We start from the raw sequence: 21,663 nt of genomic DNA on the forward strand, positions 1-21,663 counted from the left end.
ACAAGTTCCTCCTGTTTATTCCCCAGACTCCTGGCATTTCTGTATAGACACGCAAGTGTCCCTTTAGGGGCTCTTGCCTTGTCTCCATTTTGTTCTAGAGCTGGGGCTGAGGTGGGATCCCTTAAGTGCCTTGGCCTGCTGGCTTTGCGAGGGCCGCTCGGTGGGCCAGCAGTGGCAGTGGTCCACCCATCCCACGGCGGGCTTAGTTTAAAGCCCGGTGGAGCAGGTCAGCCAGTCTAGCTGAGAAGAGCCTCCTCCCCAATGGAGAGAGGTGGAGGCCATCCCTTCCTAGCAGCTTGCTGCCTCTCTCACCAAAGAGCGGACTGTGGTCATGGAAGCGAAAGCTTTCACGATGACTGTGTACAAACATGCATTTTAACTGTTGTGTATTAATTCACACAACATTCAAAATCCCACAAAAATTACTGATCCCCCAAAATAAAAAAAATATATTAAGGCACAAGTCAGTTTTCTTCATTTAAGAATGCCCCCAAAATAGAACAGTACAGCAGACAGCATCCCATTGTATGAAGAAACTCTCAACTAGAAGACGAAAACAATAATGGTAAGGATATACTGTTGGCCTTTATACTTAGTGACCATATGGGAACATGTGAAACCTGGGACACTGCCCCCCAGCCCTCCTCCCTGCTGCAGGCAGAGGTGGGGGTGGGGCAGGGCAGCATGAGGCAGCTCTGGTATTACTAGTTAGAAAGCTAAGGGAGTCAATGACCCATTGTTCTTTATTTCACAGGTGTTAATCATCTCTCCTTTTTACTGGTCATTCCACTGATGAAGCTAACCTATTTTAGGGCAATTCTGCTGTCTTTGGTTGACTACGTGGATCCTCCTCTCCCTCCTCAGCCCATAGCCTGAGACTGGGAGGATCAAAGAAAACACCACATGTGTCCCCAGACCCTTTAGCCCCACACCCAAATCCCTGAAGCATCTCATGACCTGGCTAGGAGCACTCCGAGCCGTGTCATTGGTGCCCACATGGATGAGGAGGATGGGATAGCGGTCTGTGGGCTGGAGAAGTTTAGGGATTTTCTCCACAATGTCACGGATGCAGGCCTCCAGGAAGCCGCAAACTTCACAGGCTAAGGGGTTGGTGCGGCAGATTGCCCTCTCAGTCCCCCTCAGGATGGAATCTCCCATGACAAACACTTTGCGATTGGTCTTGGGGAGAGTGGGGACGGTAGCTACAGTGTCCTCTCTGTTGCCTGTGGGAACTGGCAACTCGGCAGGCTCTGCTAGGGCTGCAAGAGGCTCATACCTGTTGCAAGGCTCCAGTGGGGCAGGGGCCTTGGTGCGACGGGCCCTGGGGCCCTTGACCACCGTGGTCCAACCCCATGGCTGGACAGAAGAGGAGGTCCCTGGGTCCTCCCTTGTCCTGGAGGGAGACTGTGGTCTACCCTCTGCCCCCTGGGGTAGAATGACTCCTACTGCCAGGCCCTTCTCCTGGTCACAGTCCGTGATGGCACGCAGTTTCTGGACTGCAGCCTGGAGCTCCTCTAGCTGGTGCGCCAGAGACCCCAGTAGGGAGCAGACCCCACAAGGGAGGTGGCCATGCTCCCTGGCCTCGGAGCCTGAAAAAGGGACAGGCAGTCCCCACAGCCAAGAGCCAAAGGCTCTGTCTGTGTGAAGCCCAGAACAATGGGCTCCATCTGGGTGGCCATCTCTGAGGTGCCTGGGGGGGTGGGACGCAGACCCTGAGGGGACCCTTGGGGTGCAGCTCATGCCTGTCTGTGTCATGCCACTGGTGGGCTGGCTATGGCTGGGACTGTCTGCTCTGGGGGACTCACAGGCAGGGCCTTGGGCCCTCCCACTCGCCCTCCTGTGCAAACTCCCACGCTAACTTGCGTGCCGGGCTTGGGAGTGCGCCTATTTGCGCAGCTCCGGTTATGCAGCTCCCTGGGGGGCTGGGCGAAGTAGGAGCCGGGTGTGGGGGGCATGACCCTCCTCAGCCCACTTAGCCCGCTGTCAGCTGGCTAGGTCCTTCCCTCCATGGGTTCTTGCTTACCTGCCGGCAGGCCAGGGCTTGTCAGGGGTTCTGGGGTCCCTGGGCTCACTGGGCCGCAGCGGGCTTACACCTGAACTGGAAGACCTGGGAATTGACTTATTAGGATGGAGAAGGGTATGAGAACTTTTGGAAGAAATATGCGGAGAAACGTGGGAGGGAGCAATTAAGAGGGATAAAGATCATAGGGGAAAAGTCAAGAGAAAGAGTGATTATGGTTTGAATGTACATGGATTTACTGGAGGGAGAAGGATGGCTGGAAAAGTACTTACAAAGATTCATGTTGGTAGAGAACGTAAGGGACAAATATGGTATCTGGATGGGGTCATGTAGGGCGTGAGTAGAGTTACAAGCAGGTGAGCGGAGCCCAGGTAGGGTGCTGCGTCTCCCATCCGTGATCCAGATCAAGACACACCAGGGTTTCATCATGTACTATGGTTGACGAAAATAGTGCAGCAAATGCAGGAAAGTGGGGCACGTGTCTGCACACTGACCCCTCACAGTGTGCTACAGATATGAAGGGATGGGGCACAGAGCAGCAGAGTGCCAGGAATCCTTGAAATGCACTATTTGTAAGGGAGACAGACACTTGTATCATAGGTGCTCCAAAGCCTTTGCAAGTATAGTCAGACCCTCTGAGGAACAGCAAGACCTGGGGGAGGAGAGTGGAGGAGAGGAAGGGTTGGACACACTGGCACAAACACACTGGGTGCAAGAAAATGAAGAGTGGTCCCAGTACTTTTCAGCCAGAGTGAAGGTAGTGGCAAAAGGAGTGCTTAAAGCAGTGCAGGAAGATGGTGGTGCAAAAGCAGGAGGTGTTGCAGGTATTGAGAAGGTTTTACAAAGAGCTATACCAGGAGAAGAAAACAAACAGGAAGAAGATGAAGGATTTATTGGAAGAGATTGAAGAGAAAGTAGAGCAGGAGGAAGTGAAGAAGATGGAAGAAAAGATTAACTTAAAGGAAGCGGAGGAGTGTTTAAAAATTTTAAAAGAGGGAAATCACTAGGAGTAGATGGACTGCCTATAGAATTTTACAAGAAACTTTCGGCATGCATAGGGAGGTATATAGTGGAAATGTTAGAGGAAACAGTGGAAACAGGAGATGCAGGGAAAGATTTTACAAGTGGTGTTGTAATCTACGCTTCAAGAAAGGGGGGAAGGAACTCTTGAAAAACTGGAGACCGATTATGCTTCTTAATATGGACTATAAATTAATGGCCAAGACACTGGCTTTGAGCATGAGGAACAACCTCCAGAAAATAATACATGGAGATCAAGTATGTGCAGTACCAGGTAAAAGGATTTCCAGAGTGATCAGAGAGATACTGTCCCACATACAAGACAGGAAAACAAACAGTTATAGCAAACCTTGATTTAGAAAAAGCGTATGACAGAGTGGATCATGATTACATACTCGAGGCACTAGAAAAAATGGGATTTCCAGAGAAATTTATATGTTGGATAAGGCTATTGTATAGAGCAGCAAAAAGTCAAGTCCAAATTAATGGGCAGCTAAGTGGGGCCTTGAAAATTCATACAAGGGTGAAACAACATTGTGTCCTGTCACCGCTACTATTTGTGTGTGGCATGGAACCATTAGCACAAAGAACATGAAAACATAAGGTCGTAAGTGCAATACAGATACTAGGAGAGGGTGAGATAAAATGCGATATAAATGTAGTGGTTGGAGGAGACTTTCAATGGAAAGGGTGATAAAACATACCTCAAAGTGGGGAGAAGCCATGGGGGCTAAATTAAATAGTTCAAAAAGTACCATACTCAGAGTATGGAACTGTAGGGACTTGGAGAAGTTGGGCCTTCATACAAGAGGGAGAGAAATCAGAGTGCTAAGGATCCCGATGGACTCTCCAGGGAAAGGTAATATGGTATGGGAAAAGGTAATGGCAAGGCTATGGCAAATGCTTTGGTTATGGTCCAGAAGGACATTGTCATTTGCTGGGAAAGTGGCAGCCTTGAAGGCTGTGCTACTGTCAATTTATTCTATATGCGGCAATTATATTCTCACCGATGTGGCAGACAGCAAAAGTACAGAGGAAAATATATGTGTTCTTCTGGAGTGCCTAAAGAGAAAGGTTGGCTAGAACTCAACTATAAAAAGCAAGAGAGATGGAGGGAACAGGGGCTGCTAGATTTGGGATTGTTTATCCATGTGAAATTTGTAAGTGTGATATTCAGTTGGAGAGGAGAAAGCAGCACGTATCATCCGATTTCACTCCACTGCTATTTTGAGGAAATGGGGAGTATATAAGATCTCTTTGAAGAGTCCATGGGCATGGCAACCACTTCTTCATTACAGAAGGATGGAAGGATTTATGCAGAGGTATAAAATAGGGAAGGTAGGGCTGCAGGTCCTGAAGGATCATAAGAAATATTTGAAAACAGTAAGGGAGAGTCGGCAATGGTGCTAATGGAAACTTCACAGAAGGACCAAATGAAGAAGGTATGGGGAGTGGTGGTAGTTAAACAACTAAAAGGTGAACATGCATGGATAGTTGTAAGAAATATCTTGCCAGTGAGAGAAGCGCAGTAGAGATGGAGTTTGACAAGTGATCAAGGTGCCTAAGGGACAGGTGCAGGGAAGAAGCAGCAGTGGGACATGTGTTTTGGGAGTGTACATATGCAAAGTGGGTGTGGGAAAGAGTCTGCTGCTTTGAGTGTCACCAAAACAAACCTGTCATTAGTGTAGGAGACAGTACTATATGGAACAGTGGACTGGAGGAAACTTTATTAGGGACTTCATTAGCATGTGTTTAAAACTAATTTATGGAAAGTAAGAAATCTCTAGGGTTAGGGACAAAAGTTTCACTTAAACCGGGTTAAGTGATTGGAAACTAATTTAAACCTGTAACAGAACAGAAGTTCAGTGCACATAAACCACTTTCAGAATGGTCAAAACCAGTTTAAGATAACTGTGGTTGGATATAGTATCAGAAATAACTGATTTAGGTCAAACTGGTTGATGGAACTTCTGTCCCAGATCCCTTCCTGGTTCAAATTAACTGACAGTCCCCCAGCATCCCAGGATGCTTTGCAACCCTGGGCTGTGCTGTCTGCTCCAGTGGAGCAGGGACTGCCTTGCCCCTCTGCTCTCTAGGCTGCTTTTTGCCTGTGTCCATTAGCCCATAGGGATGGGGGGCAGGGGAAGAGACCTCTAGACCCATCTAGCGAGCGGGGGGGGGGAGGGAAAGCCCCTGTAGTCAGGGCTTTTCAACTCTCTGCAACCCTTTCCCCTTTTCCCTCTTCCCAGCTGCTGATTTGCTTTAGCAGCTGCCACGAGGGAGGGAGAATGAGTCCTTTCAGCCAGGTGCTGGCCCATGCAGCTGAGCATGGGGACACTGGGGAGCCCCTATCTTGGGGGGCTTCCCCCCTGCAGCCCAGGTTACCCCTGCCTGGGGCAGCCCCAGGGAGCTGAAGGGAATTCTTCTTCTCCTGAGCCCCAGAGCTACTTGCCTTAGCCCCTGCAAGTCTCAGGCAACATCAGGGAGTGGAGGGAAATTCTCCTTCTCCTCCTCTGCTGGTCTTGCCTCAGCTGCTGTGAGTCTCAGGCACAACTAATTGCAGGGGAGCAGAAGAATTTCCTTCACTTCCTGAGGCTACTGTGTGCTATCCCTGAGACTCCAGCACCTAAGGCAAGCAGCTCTGGGGTTTGGGAAGAGGATGAATTCCTCTCAGCTTCCTGGGGCTGCCCAGGGCTGGGGGATCCTGGGCTGGGGTGGGGGGAAGCCTACAAAGGCAGGGGTTTCCTGGTACCCCTATGCTGGGCTGCATGGGCAGGCACGTAGCCCAGAGGACTTCTCCCTCCTCCTGTGGCAGCAGCTGAAGCAATCAGCAGGTAGGAAGGGGGAGGGGGGAATTGCCCTTAACTCAGCAGGGATGCCTGGCCTGGGGAAACCTCTTAAGGAGGGAGGCTCCCCCAGGATCTGGACAGGAGGCTCCTTAATCCCATGTCAGGGAACAGCAAGGGCTGGGGGAATGTACTGTTTTAGCAACTCTCTCTGTAAGGCTATGGGCCCTGTTAGCACTGGATTTATGATCCAGAAACCTCGTTCTGGGCCGGCACAAAATCTTCAGACTGACCACGACCTTTTCATTTGATAGTAGATGAATTGTATTGATACATAGTGATAGCAGATAAGAATAATGCAAACAATTCTCTATGTACCAGCTCTAGAGCTGTCATAGGAAGGAAGGTACATCTGGCCAGTATGCGAGCTTCACCCTGAGGTTCTCTCGTGGAATGTCAGCTGTCAGTAGCCTGGAGGTTGGAGGCCAAGACCTGCTCCCTCCCAGTGGGGTGGATGTGATGGGCTGGTGGTGTGCCCTCTGTCTGTGGTGGCCTTGGGTTCTCCTTCCTGGGACCCTTTGCTGCTCTGAAATCACTTCTTTTGTATTCTTTTCCCCTCCTGATGACTCTTCATTTCTGTTCATTGCTGATTGGTCTCTCAGTGGTCGCCATACTCTCCACATTCTGTTCTGCCAGCATAATCCTTTGTTTCATAAACCCATCACATGCAGACATCCTAATTTGGACTTTACCAGTCTTCTCCTAATTTGGTCTGTTCACCCAAAACTGGAAAGCCCAAAGACCCTCCAGTTGAGCACTGTGACCTGGTGCCACCTTACCTTTATGTTATGGAGCAATGTAGTAGTACATGACTTCAGTTCCCAGCCTGTGTCTGCTCTCTGCTTGCCCGTATGATATACAGCAGGCCTTGAAGGCGCACGCAGGCCTCTTAGAAATCAAGGACCCTTGCCGTTGCCCTTGACCATTATTTTAATACAATATCTACTTTCCTTATAAGCCAATTCCCAAAAGCAAACCTCTAAATACCATTTTCTAGACATTAGGCCTTGCCTCCCTGGGGTTCTATGTGCGTGTGCCATTGGGAATAAATTCAGGAATATTCTACCTCAGATGGTCTGGTCTCATCTGCCACGTCTTGATGGAGTGTGATCTTGTTGGGAACTGGAGTTAGGAGTTAAATAATCCCAAACTCTTCATTAAAGTGATTGATCACAAGATGAACCTGAGCCACCAATGCAATACCGCAGCCGACAAAACAAATAAAACTCTGGCTTGCATCCATAGATGCTTCTCAAGTAAATCTCAGGATGTCATCCTCCCGCTGTACTCAGCCTTGGTGAGGCCGCAGCTGGAGTACTGCAGCCAATTCTGGGCTCCACAATTCAAGAAGGATGTTGAGAGTCTTGAGAGAGTCCAGAGGAGAGCCACGCGCATGATCACAGGGCAAGAGAACAGGTCTTATGAAGAGAGGCTGAGAGCCATGGGACTCTTCAGCCTGGAAGAGCGCAGGCTCAGGGAGGACCTGGTGGCTGCTTATAAGTACATAAGGGGTGTACATCAGGATCTGGGGGAATGTCTGTTTCCCAGAGAGCCCCAAGGGAAAACAAGGACCAATGGTCATAAACTCCTCCAAGACTATTTTAGGCGGGACATAAGAAAAAATGTCTTTACTGTCTGAGCCCCTGTCTTAGAATGAACTACTGGGTTCAGCAGATTCTTCACGCTTGAACAAAGGACGTACTCATGGTTGTTTTTACTCTTGCAAAGCTTTATTTAAGGATACTTGCAGAAGCAGGTGATAAAACAGAGCAGAGAGGACAGTCACCTCATCAGCTTTAGGCAGCAGCTGCTACTCCGCATGGTTTTCTTGGCCCTGGAGTGTTCTGATCTCGGGAATGCAATAGCCTGTGCTGGGCCTCTGCGCAAGTTGGAACTCTTGCCAGAGTGGAGGAACCCATAGCAACTCAAGAATGCACAGCTTATATAGTCTGAAGCAAACAACGTTATCTCAAGCTAGGAAAATGGGGATGAGTTGTGATCTAACGCACTTGGTGTTTGCTACATTCTCTTGTATCACAATATTCTGCTATCTAGGTTTATGGCTGGGTCACACTCACAGAGCAGGAGGCTATGTGCCGCTGCACTGGAATCAGCATGCAAAACTCTTGCTTTTAGCACAGCGTGCAAAACTCTTGCTCTTAGCAAGCCTCTTACTATTACAGCCCCCAAGACCTGGAATAGATTCCCTCCAGAAGTGGTGCAGGCACCTACTCTGGACTCATTCAAGAAACACTTAATGTTTATCTTGCTGGGATCTTTTGACCCTACCTGACTTCCTGCCCCTGGGGCAGGGGGCTGGACTTGATCTTTAAGGTCCCTTCCAGTCCTAAGGTCTATGAAATCTATGAAGTTTCTTTATGGGGCTCTGCCACCCCTTAACACCCACCTGTACCATGTCAGATTTGCTTGTACAAGTTTCCAGATCTCAAACCCACATCACAATCACAGTCCTTTATAGAGGGTTCTTTTATTAAAAAAAAATACAACAGAAAACACCCCAGACAATTCTTAATTCTGTTCTCTTCCCTTTTACTTGCCGTGTTATGACGTAACAGCTTGTGCACAGTTTCCTTCCTAATCCTAGTTTTGAGGAAGAAATCAAAATCTTCAACATTAAACATTTAAAGTAACTACAGGATTAAGTTACATGTGATGCGTCTCAGCTGCAACCTATTCTGGTTTTAGCTTTTGGCTTTTGAATTTATAAGTCATGTTGGCTAAATGGTGAAAAGTTCTATTGTTTTGCTTGTTTCTCTCTTTCATTTTAGCTTTGTGTGGTTCCAGTTCCTTGTATTAGATAATAGTGGGTTTCTGTTGAGGCTTGTCATCAATCTCATTTTTTCCAGTCTCTCTGACATCTCTTTCAGCTTCCTTAAATTTAATGTCTCTCTTCAGAGTTTCTTGTTTTGTAAAGAGATCAGAAGTCTTTCTGTGCTCAGTGCAAATTTCAGCTTATTAGTTGTGCATGTATATATATCATGATATAGGAGTCTTCTTGAGGGTCCTCCAAACTCACCAGAAAGTATTAAGTATTGATACACATTTCTTAAAATGATCAACCCTGAGATGTGTTGATTATGGGAGAACTGCTTTCAGCTTCCCCAGTACGTTTTAAGATGTTGTTAGGTGTTGACTGACTTTCAAAGGGAGGCTTAAATAATGTGCTGAGTATTCTGTTAATACATTATTTCGAATCATAGACTCATTGAAAACTAGGGTTGGAAGGGTAGTCTAACCCCCTGCTCAAAGCAGGACCAGCCTCAGTTAGATCATCCCAGCCACGGCTTTGTCTCACTGGGTCTTACAGATCTCCAAGGATGGAGAATCCACAACTTCGCTGGGTAACCTGTTCCAGTGTTATACTACCTTCCTAGTGTTACAGTTTTCCTGATATCTAACCTAAACTTCCCTTACTGCAACTTAAGACCATTGCTCCTTGTTCTGTCATCTGCCACCACTGAGAACAGTCCAGCTCCATCCTCTTTGGAATCACCCTTCAGGTAGTTGAAGGCTGCTGTTAAATTCCCCGTCTTCTCTTTTCCAGACTAAATAAACCCAGTTCCCTCAGCCTGTTCTCAGAAGTCGTGTGCCCCAGCCCCCTCACCATTTTCATTGCCTTCCACTGGACTCTTTCCAGTTTGTCCAGATCTTTTCTGTAGTGGGGAGCCTGAAAACTGGACACAGTACTCCAGATGTAGCTTCACCAGTGCCAAATAGAGGGGAATAATCATTTCTCTCTGTCTGCTGGCAGTGCTCCTACTAATGCAGCCCAGTATGCCATTAGACTTCTTTGCAAAAAGAGTACACTGTTGGATCATATTTAGCTTGCTATCCACTGTAACCCTCAAGTCCTTGTCTGCAGAGCTGCTGCTTAGCCAGTTGGTCTTTAGGCTATACTGGTATATGGGATTGTTCTATCATAAGTGCAGGACTTTGCACTCGCATTTCATTTTTTTGCTGTCTGCACAAATGGCAGAGAAATCTTTGTTATACTCGTCTATATTCTTGGCTGTCATCTCTGTCAGACTGGATTGTCTGTGGGGTTTTTTCAGCTGTAGATTAGCAACAGTATATTTTGAATGTATTTGGGCCTGTGTTGGGCAAGGGGCTGGGACTGCCCTGCCACAGTAAAGATCGGGCCACTCTTGGTTCCCCCACAATCTATCCCTGGTACTCCCAACATCCTGCAAGTTGAGGTTGCAAGTGTGTTTGGAACTCTTCCCAAAAACTTTGCTGCCCAAGTTGTAGAGTCACTTCTCTTGTTTTATAAACTATTGTGCATTAATGTAAATATTGTTTTTCCCCTTTCTTTTCGCAGTTGAATCTAGTAGTGAATCTGATTTCAGATTTTTCTTGAAGAATATGTACAAAAGTAGATGTAATGACTTGATAACAACCTGCCTTTCAGTATTTTTTATAGCATCAATATAATTTGAAACATTCGTGCACACATGCATATGTATGTACAGGAAGGAAAATGGAAACTAGTTTTTTTAATGAAATGGCTGAAGGGTTGCTAGAAGATCTAAAACATAGACTTAAATTAGTTTCATGACACTACAACCAAATGTCTTCAGCGTTCTGCTTTCAATGGTACATTCGGTCTGGAAGAATATAGTGAAAACAATTTTTTTAATTTTGAGATTGGCCTGAATCCTTTCTCTTGCTAATTATCTACTGATCAAAATATTTCATATTTGTATTGTACTTCAAAATAATTATGTATGATATAGTTTCATTAGTTTGTTCAGTTTGTTTGTCAATTATCTACCATTTCAAAATGTTACTTCTCTACTTTTACTGTGCATGTTTAGGAATGGGCATATCACAAAGACAGTATTCAGAAAGAATAATAAAATCATAGAAATGTAGGATGGAATGGCATATCAATATACTCTTATCCTTCCTCCTGCAATTAGGTAGGTTCAGTATGCCTAAACACAGGGGCAGATCCAGGATTTTACAAAGGTGTGGGAATTGTATCCAGCACTGTAGGTATGGTGACACCCCATCTCCCAGCCTTCTCTCTCCCCTCCCCCATGGGGTGGGCAGACCATGCCATGTGAGGAGCTGTGGGAGACTTCTTTTTAAATCCCGAAGAAAGTAAAATTTCCCCCCCTCCGCAATAATACTTCACCTTTCTCTGCATCATCTGTTCAAGCAAGCTTGCTCTCTAAGCAAGGCTTGGACCTAGCCTTTATGTGCAGAAGTAGAGAGCATCAGAATTGAAAATGATGGGCACAAGTGACAAGCAGGATGATGATGAAATCTACAGTGATAGGGAAGAGAACTAGTGAATAGAGCTTGAAGGGATAAGGGGGATAAGACCTGTATCTTAGCCATTTTGAACTTCAGATGATGACTCAGACTGTGATTTAGTTTGGGCGTAAGGCAGCAGGTCTGGAGTAGAGAAGAACATGTATGAAAGATCAAAGAAATGGTAGGTGAATTTGCACTTGCATCCAAGATTACTCAAAGACTATGTGTAGAGGTAGAAGAAACAGACCAAAATTAGAGCATGGTGTGACCTCTGCAGAAAGGAGGAACCGATAAAGAAGTACTGGAAGAACTCTGATACGTCAAAGAAGAGCCAAGAGGATATGGAGACATGAAAGCCAAGGGGGGCTAAGACTCCCAAGAGGAGTGCTGAAAGTGGCTGACGGGGTTAAGAAATACAAGGATGGGACTAGTTGTTCTGAGTTTTGGCTAAGAGGTCATTTGAGGACTGTGTCAAGAACACTTTTAGTGGACTGCAAAGAGAAGTTTTGCAAATGGAATGCAAATGGAAAAGAGGACTTTTAGAATAGCACATTGAATGAACTTGAAAGGGAGATGGGGTAGGGATGATAGAGAGGCAAGTGGGGCCAAGAATGGGTGTCTTAAGATGTCAGGGGTTAAAGCAATTTTCATTGTAAGGGAGAAAGAAGAGACAGGAAAATGGGATGTAAGAATGAAGAGAAACTTGATGATTGTATTGCTTTGCTTTTAGCTTTTTAAACATAACTAGCCTTGTTCATTCATAGATTTAAATCTGATGCCTAATGTACCTTATGTAAAACTTTCAAATGTTTTCCACATAAATGTTTTCAAATGACATTTTCAAAAATGTAAAAACAGAAAACCTACCACCATGAATTTACTTGGCTTCTTTGAAGATTTTTTTGTTTTTTAACACCCTGAAATGTCTGGTCACTTACATTCATGACAGATCTTGTTTTAGAATTATTTTTAGCAGAAACTTTTAAAATGTAAATTAAAATACGTTTTTCTTGTTAAGTTCTCTGTTGTTAATGCTGTGCTTGCTTTTTTTTAAAATTAGGAATCCAAAACATGATTTTTTTTTTTTTTTTTTTTGACATGGTCACTTTTTAGATTCCTTGTGATTTTATTTATTACAATTGTTTTTGTTTTGGAAGAGAGGTATTAAAATTCCTTTATAGATTATATTTTATCTTATACTTTATATTGTGTCTTGAGGTTTTTGGTAGAGGTATTAATATTATTTCTTTTGATATTGTTCTTCATACACTAGATTCACACCTTAGTTGAAAGTTTGAAGCTTTCCATCACTGATCAGCAGCTTCCTATGTTCATACGCATAATGCAGCTTGGGATTGCTCTTTACTATGGAGAAATAGGAAGTTTTAAAGACGGAGAAAATGAAGATTTGGTTTGTCACACTAAAGATATATTGGGAAACATCTCAGGTAATTGTAACCATTTGTTTTGAAAGCTTTTGGTTTATTTTTTGGTCAATACTAACTCTTTTGGTGTGTTTTGGCAATCTGTATTGTGATAGTCAACTTATTGTGTGGGGTAAGTTACGCAATACTCCAACATCTTTTTTTGTGTTATGTTGAGAAAGCTATATTGATGGCCCTAACAAAACTGGTTAGGGTTTCTAGATAAAGTTTGTTTTGGGAGTTGTGGAGTAGTATGGGAGTTCAGACTTTGTGCAGCAGGAGGCTTGTTAGACAATTCTCAGTTTTTTCTTTCATTCTACAAAATGGTTAATGAACCCTGATGTGCACGTTAGTGTTCTATAAATAAATATTTTGCATGGTGTTTTCTCTAGTTTCTGTGTTTTTGTAGTATTCTTTCTGCTGTTGTTTATTTTGTGAGATAGTATATTCTATGCTTTATGGTTTGTTGACATAATATATCCTAATTACACCTCAGTGCAAACTAATAAATGATTTTTTAAGTACTATAAATAGGTCTTAAAAGAAACAGCAGACAGACAAGACTCAAGTTATCATATATGTCTGAAATCATGTACTTCTATTCAGTCACTTAGTCAGAAACCATATGCTACTGAATGCTCAAGTACCAGTCTGAAATCTTAGCAATGTCCTGGAGTAGTGGGGAGAGAGAAGGTAAAGATGAAGTTTGTACCAAGTTGAATTCTAAATTCTGTTCTTTCTTTAATTTTATTTTCTCAAGAAATAGTCTTGCAATGTATCTTTAGTACTAAAGTTTTGTGTCTGCCACACAGTCAAGAGTACTTTATAACAGCTTTCAGAAGATTCTTGGAATTTCATGTGAATGTGCTTTGGTAATGTTACCTCCTGTTGTCTGTTAGAATCATGCAGTAGTTTAAAGCTTTTGGTATGAATTATCAGTAATTCATTTTTTTTCCTGAATGAAAGTATTACTGTGTTAGTTTAAGTAGCTTAACACAAAGATTTTGATGATGTATTATTGTTTGCTCTGTGGTTTCAGGGAAATAACGTTGGAAAAATGTGGGTAGTGGAAACTTACTTGCCAGAAATATAGCTTTTAGTGTTGGCTGGCACAGATAACAATGTCTTATGACAGTTGTACAGTTCACTGTCATGTGCCTGCAGTCTGGGACTGAGCAAATAAGCCGTCTCTTAGAGTTGAAAGTAAGGGTCTTACATTTCTTTTCTAAAGCTGAAATACTAGTCTGCAATTTAAATTCTCTCTCTTATGAGAAATGCAGAAAGACATATTGTTCAGATTTAATTGAATTAATATTGTAAAAATATTAATTCAGTTAATTTTTGCATATTGTTACAAAGTATAATCTTAGATCTAGAATACTGCTTAAACTTCTCTTTTAGCATTCATTTTAGTAGATGAGATGATGGCTCAACGATAAAGGTTGTTCCAACCAAGTAATTAAGTAAGTGTTTGGGTGAGAAGGGCTTCTTATTCCCTTGAAGCAAGGGTGCTCAGCATCTGGCCCATGGGCCAAATGCAGCTTGTGGAGCCTTTGGGACGTCTGATCCATGGGACTCCGCATGGGTTGGGAAATTTGGCGGCAGGGGACCTGTAGTAGTTAATGCTTTCATCCCTCTCTGCTGCCAAAATTCCAAGCTCTATGGGAGGGCTCGGAGTTGAGCCACTACCCACCCCTGCAACAGCCAGATAAGAGCTGAGCCATGTCCCCTTCCCTCTGCACAGTCAGGTTGGAGCTGGACTGTTCCCCCTTCTCTGCCTGGCTCCCTCTATGGCTGGTTTGGGGCTGTGCCATGCTCCCCATCCCCCACCCCTTGCCATAGGGCTGGCCAATGACCCCTTCCCTCTGCCTGGCCAGGTTGGGCCCGGGTCATGCCCCTTTTCTCCCGCAGGGCTAGATCAGAGCCAGCTCATGGCCCCTCCCCTCTGTGGTGTCTGGTTGGGGTCAGGCCCAGTCCCCTTCCACTGTGTGGCTGGATTGGAGCTGGGCTGCCTGCCTCCCCTTTCTCCTCTTCTCTGCACAGCCTGATGGGGCCCTGCCGGATCTGGTCCACAGAGGGTTCAGGCACTGGCCATTCAGCCTGCTGGCCACCACTGCTCTGAAGCAGTTGGAGATGGAAGAACTATTTGAGCTCCTTTTTAAATAAAGTAGGCAAACTCAGAATATAGATAGAAGTACTAATTGTATCAGTATTAAATGATACTGATATAACTGTCATGATGTAGCTGTTATGTCCACATGCTTCTATAGAACTACAAATGTACATTGCAACTTTAACACTATTTCAGTATTAAAATTACCATGAGTTAAAGCAGTTAGAAAGTATGTTTGTCCACAGCCTTGGTCTCTTTTCCCTTTTTCTCCCATACTTTGTATTTTGTGGCTGTCTTATGTGATAAACTTAGTGTGGCCCGAAGTGATTTCCTTGAGCATGCTCTACAAGGATGGAGAATTGGAGACAGGTGGGGGGACAGGGGCACAGATGATGTGGAAAGGGTTGGTCTTGGAGTAAATAGTCAGAAGGGTCTGTGCCCCCTAGAACTCTCACTTCCAGAGTCTGGAATGAAACACATGATTCTTGAATCTTTTCAATTGTCTTTCAGATACGAGTGAAACATACTGTCATTGTGTTTTTCATCCTTCTTTCTCATACTGACCCATATAGAGGATGAGAACCTACCATATTTTCTCACATGCAACACACCCTGGAATAAATTATGCCCTTTTTTTTTGGAAAGGTAGAATTTTTCTAGAGTTATGGCTGCATGCAGAAAGGACAGAGCTAAAAGGTCTGCAAAGCTCTGAAATAGGTGGAGAGAGATGAGAAATGGCTGGCAGACAGCAGAATTGCTAGAAGAAAGGTAGGTTGATTAGTAGAACATCAAGGCCATTTAAAAGGAGATTCATTGTTAACACCCCTGGGGCCAGAACAATGAAGCATTGAGTCGGGTGATTCCCTCAGCTGCCTGAAAAAAAATATACTACTGCTGCTGGGCAGTTGGTTTGGAGCAGGAATTAAAGTGGGGTACAGAAAATCAGCTTTCCCACTTGAGCCACATGGTATTATTGCTGTCAGTTATTTTACAGATGGGAAACCAAAGCACAAAAAGTAAGGTCAAGGGTATGGATATTAGGACATTATTTTTAGAACACTTTGCATTGTGGTATGCATGAATTTTGTATGTTCACAGTACAGGTATCATTGATTTTGTTTGCAGCTATGACTGTCCAGCCTGTTTGTATATCATACCCCAGGGTCTCAAGGCAGGCATTTGGAAAAAGCAGAACATGCAGTTAGAAGCTGCATGAAAAGCATTTGGTTTTAATGGCTTGCATAGCATCCCTTAGCTAGAAACTGCCTCTGTGGCATAGGCAAAGATACAGTCCAACTCCCCATGTCACCAATCAAGAGCCTCAACTGTGAGACCATCCTTTCTCCTCCTGCCTCATTCATTACGTTTCTTCCAACTTCTGCAACAAATTATATATGGATTCTACAGACAAATGTCTCCTTTACTTTGATTCATCCCAGAGGACATTCAGTACGTGCAGTAGATGAAGCTGGTGTCCTGCTGGAAAAATAGAACATAATATTTGTAATTAAAGACTATATCATAATTAATATTCACAAGGATACTGAATTAACAATACAATCAACCTTAATTTTGTAGGCAATTTGGTATTTTATAATTTTTGAGTCTTTGACTTGGCCACATTCATATTCTTTTAATGTACATTTGTGAATATGTGTAATATGGTGTATACATTTTTTTTGGTCTGGAAGTTAATGCTTTGGAAAGCTGTTCCTGGGATGAATGTTTAGGACTTGCCTTCCTTCAGTTTGTATGGATAAGAAAGTATCCTCAAGGTACTCTTGGATATATAGGTTCCTTGAAACAGTTCCTCGGAAAAAAAACAGTTTTGCACCTTCTTGTATTCATATACCCAGGGAACTTTCTGGGTTGGAATTATGTAAGGGTGTAAATTTAACCTGTTTGGCTTAATCACAATAGAGAGCAAGTAATTAATATGAAAAGGCAAAACTGAATGTGCTGAAACTCTAGAGTTTTAAGTCTGTTTTGGGCTCTGGAGTTGGGCTCCTTGCCTAAGACATTTTGAAAAATTATTGCAATAAGATAACATTTTAATGCCAAATACATCAGGATCTACTTAGTTTTCCTTCATCTTGGTCTTTTTGGGCTCCAGGATTTATTTGCTTTTACATCAGTGGATTCGGACACTTGATATAATCATCCTCAGTCCAAAGTGTGTTGCTCAAAAAGCTTTGGCACTTTTACCCAGCATACCAGTGGGCTGAATTGGTCTTGCACAAAGATGTTTCACATTAAATAAATCTATTTGTTGTCAAGTTTTTTTGAGCTTGTAAGTGACCTCCTGGGCCACTGAGTAGAGTTTGCAAGTGACTTCCTAGGCCACTGAGGACAGTTTCCTGCATTTGCAGGCAATCATTAACCAAAAGAATCTTAAAAATTGGCCTCACAGACCCTCACTCACATTTACAAGGAACATTATCCAAAATGCTTAGAACACCCCATAACATGCCATAGGCAGAAGCAGGAGAGCTGAGAGCATAGCCAGTGTCTTGTTACTATAATGATCTGAGAGCAGTTGGTTAGAAGTAGCAAGACCTTCAGCCAGGAACCAGTACAACCATAAATGTCAGTGTACCCTAGCTAAAATTCCCCAGTCTTAGCTGTGGACAAAATCCTAATGCCTCAGGAGAAAGTGAAAAAGCTCTTTAGAACCCAGCAACATACATACAGGGGGAAGAAATCTTTCCTGCCTCAGCTGTTGTGGCAGTGTAGCCTGGCCCCTTCCCTACTGTCTACCTCGAGGTGCATGTGCCAAGCAAAATGCCTTTGCATGCCACACTGACACATATGCTGGGGGTTGCAGACCCCTGCACTAACTGGTGTGCCCAAACTTCCTCTTCTCTTATAGAGTTCCATCCATAAACGTATCCAAGTCAGTATTAAAGAGATACAGGTTCTTTGCCCCCAGCACTTTGGTCAGAAGACCATTCCAAAATTTCACTGATCTGGTATTTTGGAATTCAGAAGTTTTTAAAATTACTATTTGCATCACCCCTTACTCTTTTGATGTTTTCTATTTGTCTCAGCCCATATACAATACAGCTGTAAAAGTCTAGAAAGCGTTTTGGAACTCTGGCTGTATCATCACTACAAAATACTTTGCTACATGCAAGCCAAATATTTAGCAACAGTTTTCCATCGTATTATTTATGATTGTTTTTACATAGTAGACCAATCAAAAAATTATGTAAAGAACTGATACTTTTTTTTTTTTTTTTTTTACAAAGAGGACCAAACAAAAAATTTTTTAAAAAATTCTTTTTTTTTTTTTTTTTTTACAAAGAGGACCAAACAAAAAATTTTTTAAAAAATTCTTTTTTTTTTTTTTTTTTTGGAGCATCTGCGTGGGACTATCAAAGTTAAAATTTGGAAAATTATCCATACATTATATTTTTGTTAGCATCGTTGTCGGTTTTTGTAAAAAAAAACAAAACAAAACAAAACAAAAACCCCACCAAACAAACCCCCCCTCCACCAGCCTTCCTCCCTACCAAAAAAAAAAAAGGGCAAAACAAACCTCCAACAACTTGGTTATATCCAAGACTGGGCAGTGGAAAATATTCTTTTTCCCCCTGTTCTTCAAAGTGCATTAGTCATCCATATTTCCAACCACAGATTTTAAATCTTTGGAGGAAACTTAAATGTGCGCCTATTTAAAAAAAATAAAATCTAACTGATTGAATACGGTAATAAATGACTTCTCCTTTTCAGTATTAACCACAAATTTCTTTTTAAGGGCTACTCTTACTAAATGCAAGTCATTTTATTTTAAAAAGTGCCTATATTGGTTTTTAGTTATAATTTACAGATCTACCTGAAATATATTGCCTTTAGAAAATGTATCAGAAATATTTAATCATGCTACAAATTGTAAAATGCCACATGTGAATAGTATTTATGGGTGTGCTAAAATGGCAAATCAGCCACAAAGATATCTCATTATATGTGGAACATCTTGATTTTTTTATTATGCATTCATTTGTACATGTGGCATTTTAAAGCCCAGTGGTGGATCCTTATTCCAGGTTGACAGGTACTGGATGGAGGAAACTGATGGTTTTTTCCTCTACCCCCCACTCAGCAGTCTTATGCACAGGTCAGCCCTATGGGGTTTAAACTGGCTTAGCAGGGGGAGGCTGTTCCACCCATGTGTTTAAATTTTCTGACTTGTGTAGAGCACATGATCATGATCTTGAGCTCCATGCATGCCTCAGAGTGAATACTGGGATACTGGGAATCTGCTCCTGATGTTGGGTTCCCTGCCCCAGCAGTTGCACAATTGAGATCTGATAAATTTTATCCCTGATCCCCAGAATTGTGTATTCCGCCATGCGTGTGTGACGTAGAAAGAGTTGTGATCGCTTGGATCAGATCCTGTTGTGCCATGAATTTAGCATCTGTCAGTGTCCAAAGAGTTCTAAAAACATTTAAAATAATTTGACATAAATATTTATTATTAAGGTGTCCCAAAACTTCCCACTGTAGGATCCTAATGTAAATGGCTTATAACTATCAAATTTTAATAGTTTGGGACAAAATTACCCATACTAAGTATCTGTTTTACACTACAGCTGAAAATTTAAGCTAAAACAGTTCAGCTGTCATGGTGAATAAGGTTAGAGAAAATATTATTTTTTCTTATGTTAAAATACTACAGCAAAAAGTTTATGCTTTGATGCAAGGACATGGCATTTTGTGGAAAAGGTAAACTTTGGGTCAGGAATATGAATTTGGCATCCACAAGAAAAAATACCTTCATTTGGCTAAACTATAAGTATTTAAAAAATGTTATCTCATATTCAGTACAGAGTTTAATGTTTTAGTAGGTAGATTCCTTCAGTGTTTCATTTGCACTGAACAGGCTTTTTCCTGCAATTTCCATTCTAGATCCCTGTTGAGAGATGCCATATCTGAGTCTAGATATCTGAGTACCCTGGTACCATGGAGAAAGATGTCTGATCTGAATGCAGAGAGACAAATACGGAAATGCAGGCAGGGGGAAAGGCTGGAGGGATTAGAGTGGGATGAAAAATTTCAAGTTGGGGAGGGGGGCAGAGACTTTAGCTTGAGGCTGGGAAAGGGGAAAAGGAAAACTGAACCTGGGATAGTGATTTGGGGGAAGGCAGTTGGGACTGGCAAAAAGAGGAGACTGATGTAGTGATCCTGGGAGAGACCGAAGGTGGCTGAGCAAGGAGACTGGAACTAAACCTGTGGATGCAGGGATACTGGTGCATGTGGTGTACCTTGATTTTTAGCAAGATACAGCCTCCCACAACATTCTTGCAGGCATGCTAAGGAAGTATGGTCTGGATGTAAGGTGGACAGAAAACTGGCTGGAGCATTGGGCTCAGAGAGTAGTAAGCAATGGCTTGATGTCAAGTTGGCAGTCGGTATCAAGTGGAGTGCCCCAGGAGTCAGCCCTGGGGCTGGCTTTGTTCAGTGTCTCATCAATGACCTGCAAGATGGCATGGAAAGCACCCTCAGCAAGTTTGCAGGTGACACTAAGCTGGGAGGAGTAGTACATATGCTGGAGGGTAGGGCTAGGATTCAAAATGACGTAGATAAATTGGAAGATTGGGCCTAAGTAATCTCATGAGATTCAACAAGGACAAGTGCAAAATCGTGCACTTAGGATGGAACAGTACCATGCACCAGTACAGGCTGGGCGCTGACTGGCTGCACAGCAGCTCTGCAGAAAAGGACCTGGGCATTAGAATGGATAATAAGCTGAATATGACCTGGTAGAAGTTTGTCTGGGGCTGTGGGTGTGTGGGTATTTGCGTATGTCAGGTGTGGGGAGACGGGGTGTGTGTGTGGGTTTGTTGGGGGGAAAGATAGGTGTGGAGGGGTGTGGGTCTGTATGGGGCTTGGGGCCCACGACAGGCAGAGCCCCTACCAGCACTCCTGCCAGCTTGGGCTCAGTGCTTCTCCCACCCCTGGCCCCAGGACACCAGCACGGGCCCTTGTGCTCCTACCCGGTCAGCTGCCACCACTTCCCCCTTCCCCACCCCTGTCTGCCACTGCTGCCGTTCTCCTGCTGCTTCCCTACCTTTCTGCTCACTGATGCTTCCCGTGGCCCCCCGCTGCCAACCACTCCAGCACCACATGGTTCCTGGTTATACATCCAGGTGTGCAGAATGCAGCAGGAGCTAGCTCGACCTGGCCAGCATCACATGGTGCCAGCTGGGAATTGCAGGGGCCAGGCCAGGCCAGGCCAGGCCGGCTCCTGCTGCATCCTGCAGTCCTGGTGATGCAGCCAGGAACCATGTGGTGCCAGAGTGAGGGGGTGGGGAGAAGTGGCAGTGGTGGGTGGGAAAGTGGGGAAAAGGTGGTAGTGGTGGTGGGTGGAAGAGTGGGAAAATGGTTGGTGCAGCGGCAGCAGGTAGGGGGGTGAGTGGCAGCGCAACAACAGCTGAGTGGGAGCGCAGGGCCTCCTCTGGTACCCCGGGGCTAGGGCTGGCAGGGGACCAGGGTAGAGTGGCAGGAGTGCAGGGCACAGGTTGGCAAGAGCCAGGCTAGGCTGCGCCAGCAGGGAGAGGGGTAGGGCCAGCCTGGGCCTTGGGCTTCTGCTGCCTCACTCTGGGCCCCCACCGGCCCTGGCCCCAGGGCACTGGTGTATGCCCTGCTCTCCTACCCGCTGCCATTCGCCTCCCCCTATGCCTGCTGCTGCTGCAACTGCCATTTCCCTGCTTTCCTGCCTTCCACTGCTTCTCTCCACACCCCTAGCCACCCGCTGACTGGTCTGGCACCAGGTGGTTCCCAGCTGCATTGCGAGGACCAGAGGATGCAGCAGGAGCTGGCCTGGCCTCGAGGATTGGGGCGATAACTGGCGGTCCTCCCCTCTCCATGTCCTTAGCTGAGTTGCACCAGGATAGGGAATAGCCCCAGGATCACCAGGCCAGAAGCCTCTGCTAGGCAGAGGCTTCCAGGTTGGGGGGG

The 21,663-nt window shown here is 44.4% G+C and overlaps 1 protein-coding gene across 2 annotated transcripts in view; it reads left to right on the forward strand.

Annotated features, from left to right (window-relative positions):
- Nucleotides 1-21,663, forward strand: part of VPS13B (vacuolar protein sorting 13 homolog B) — a 1,046,600-nt gene that overhangs the window by 90,269 nt on the left and 934,668 nt on the right. For both annotated transcript variants that reach the window (XM_019527996.1, XM_019527995.1), the window contains exon 6: nt 12,440-12,614. In XM_019527996.1, the coding sequence (XP_019383541.1) occupies nt 12,440-12,614 (175 nt within the window). The remainder of the gene's footprint in view (nt 1-12,439; nt 12,615-21,663) is intronic.

This window comes from Gavialis gangeticus, unplaced genomic scaffold, assembly GCF_001723915.1.
Source record: "Gavialis gangeticus isolate Ggan-Ray unplaced genomic scaffold, GavGan_comp1, whole genome shotgun sequence".
Taxonomy (NCBI): domain Eukaryota; kingdom Metazoa; phylum Chordata; order Crocodylia; family Gavialidae; genus Gavialis; species Gavialis gangeticus.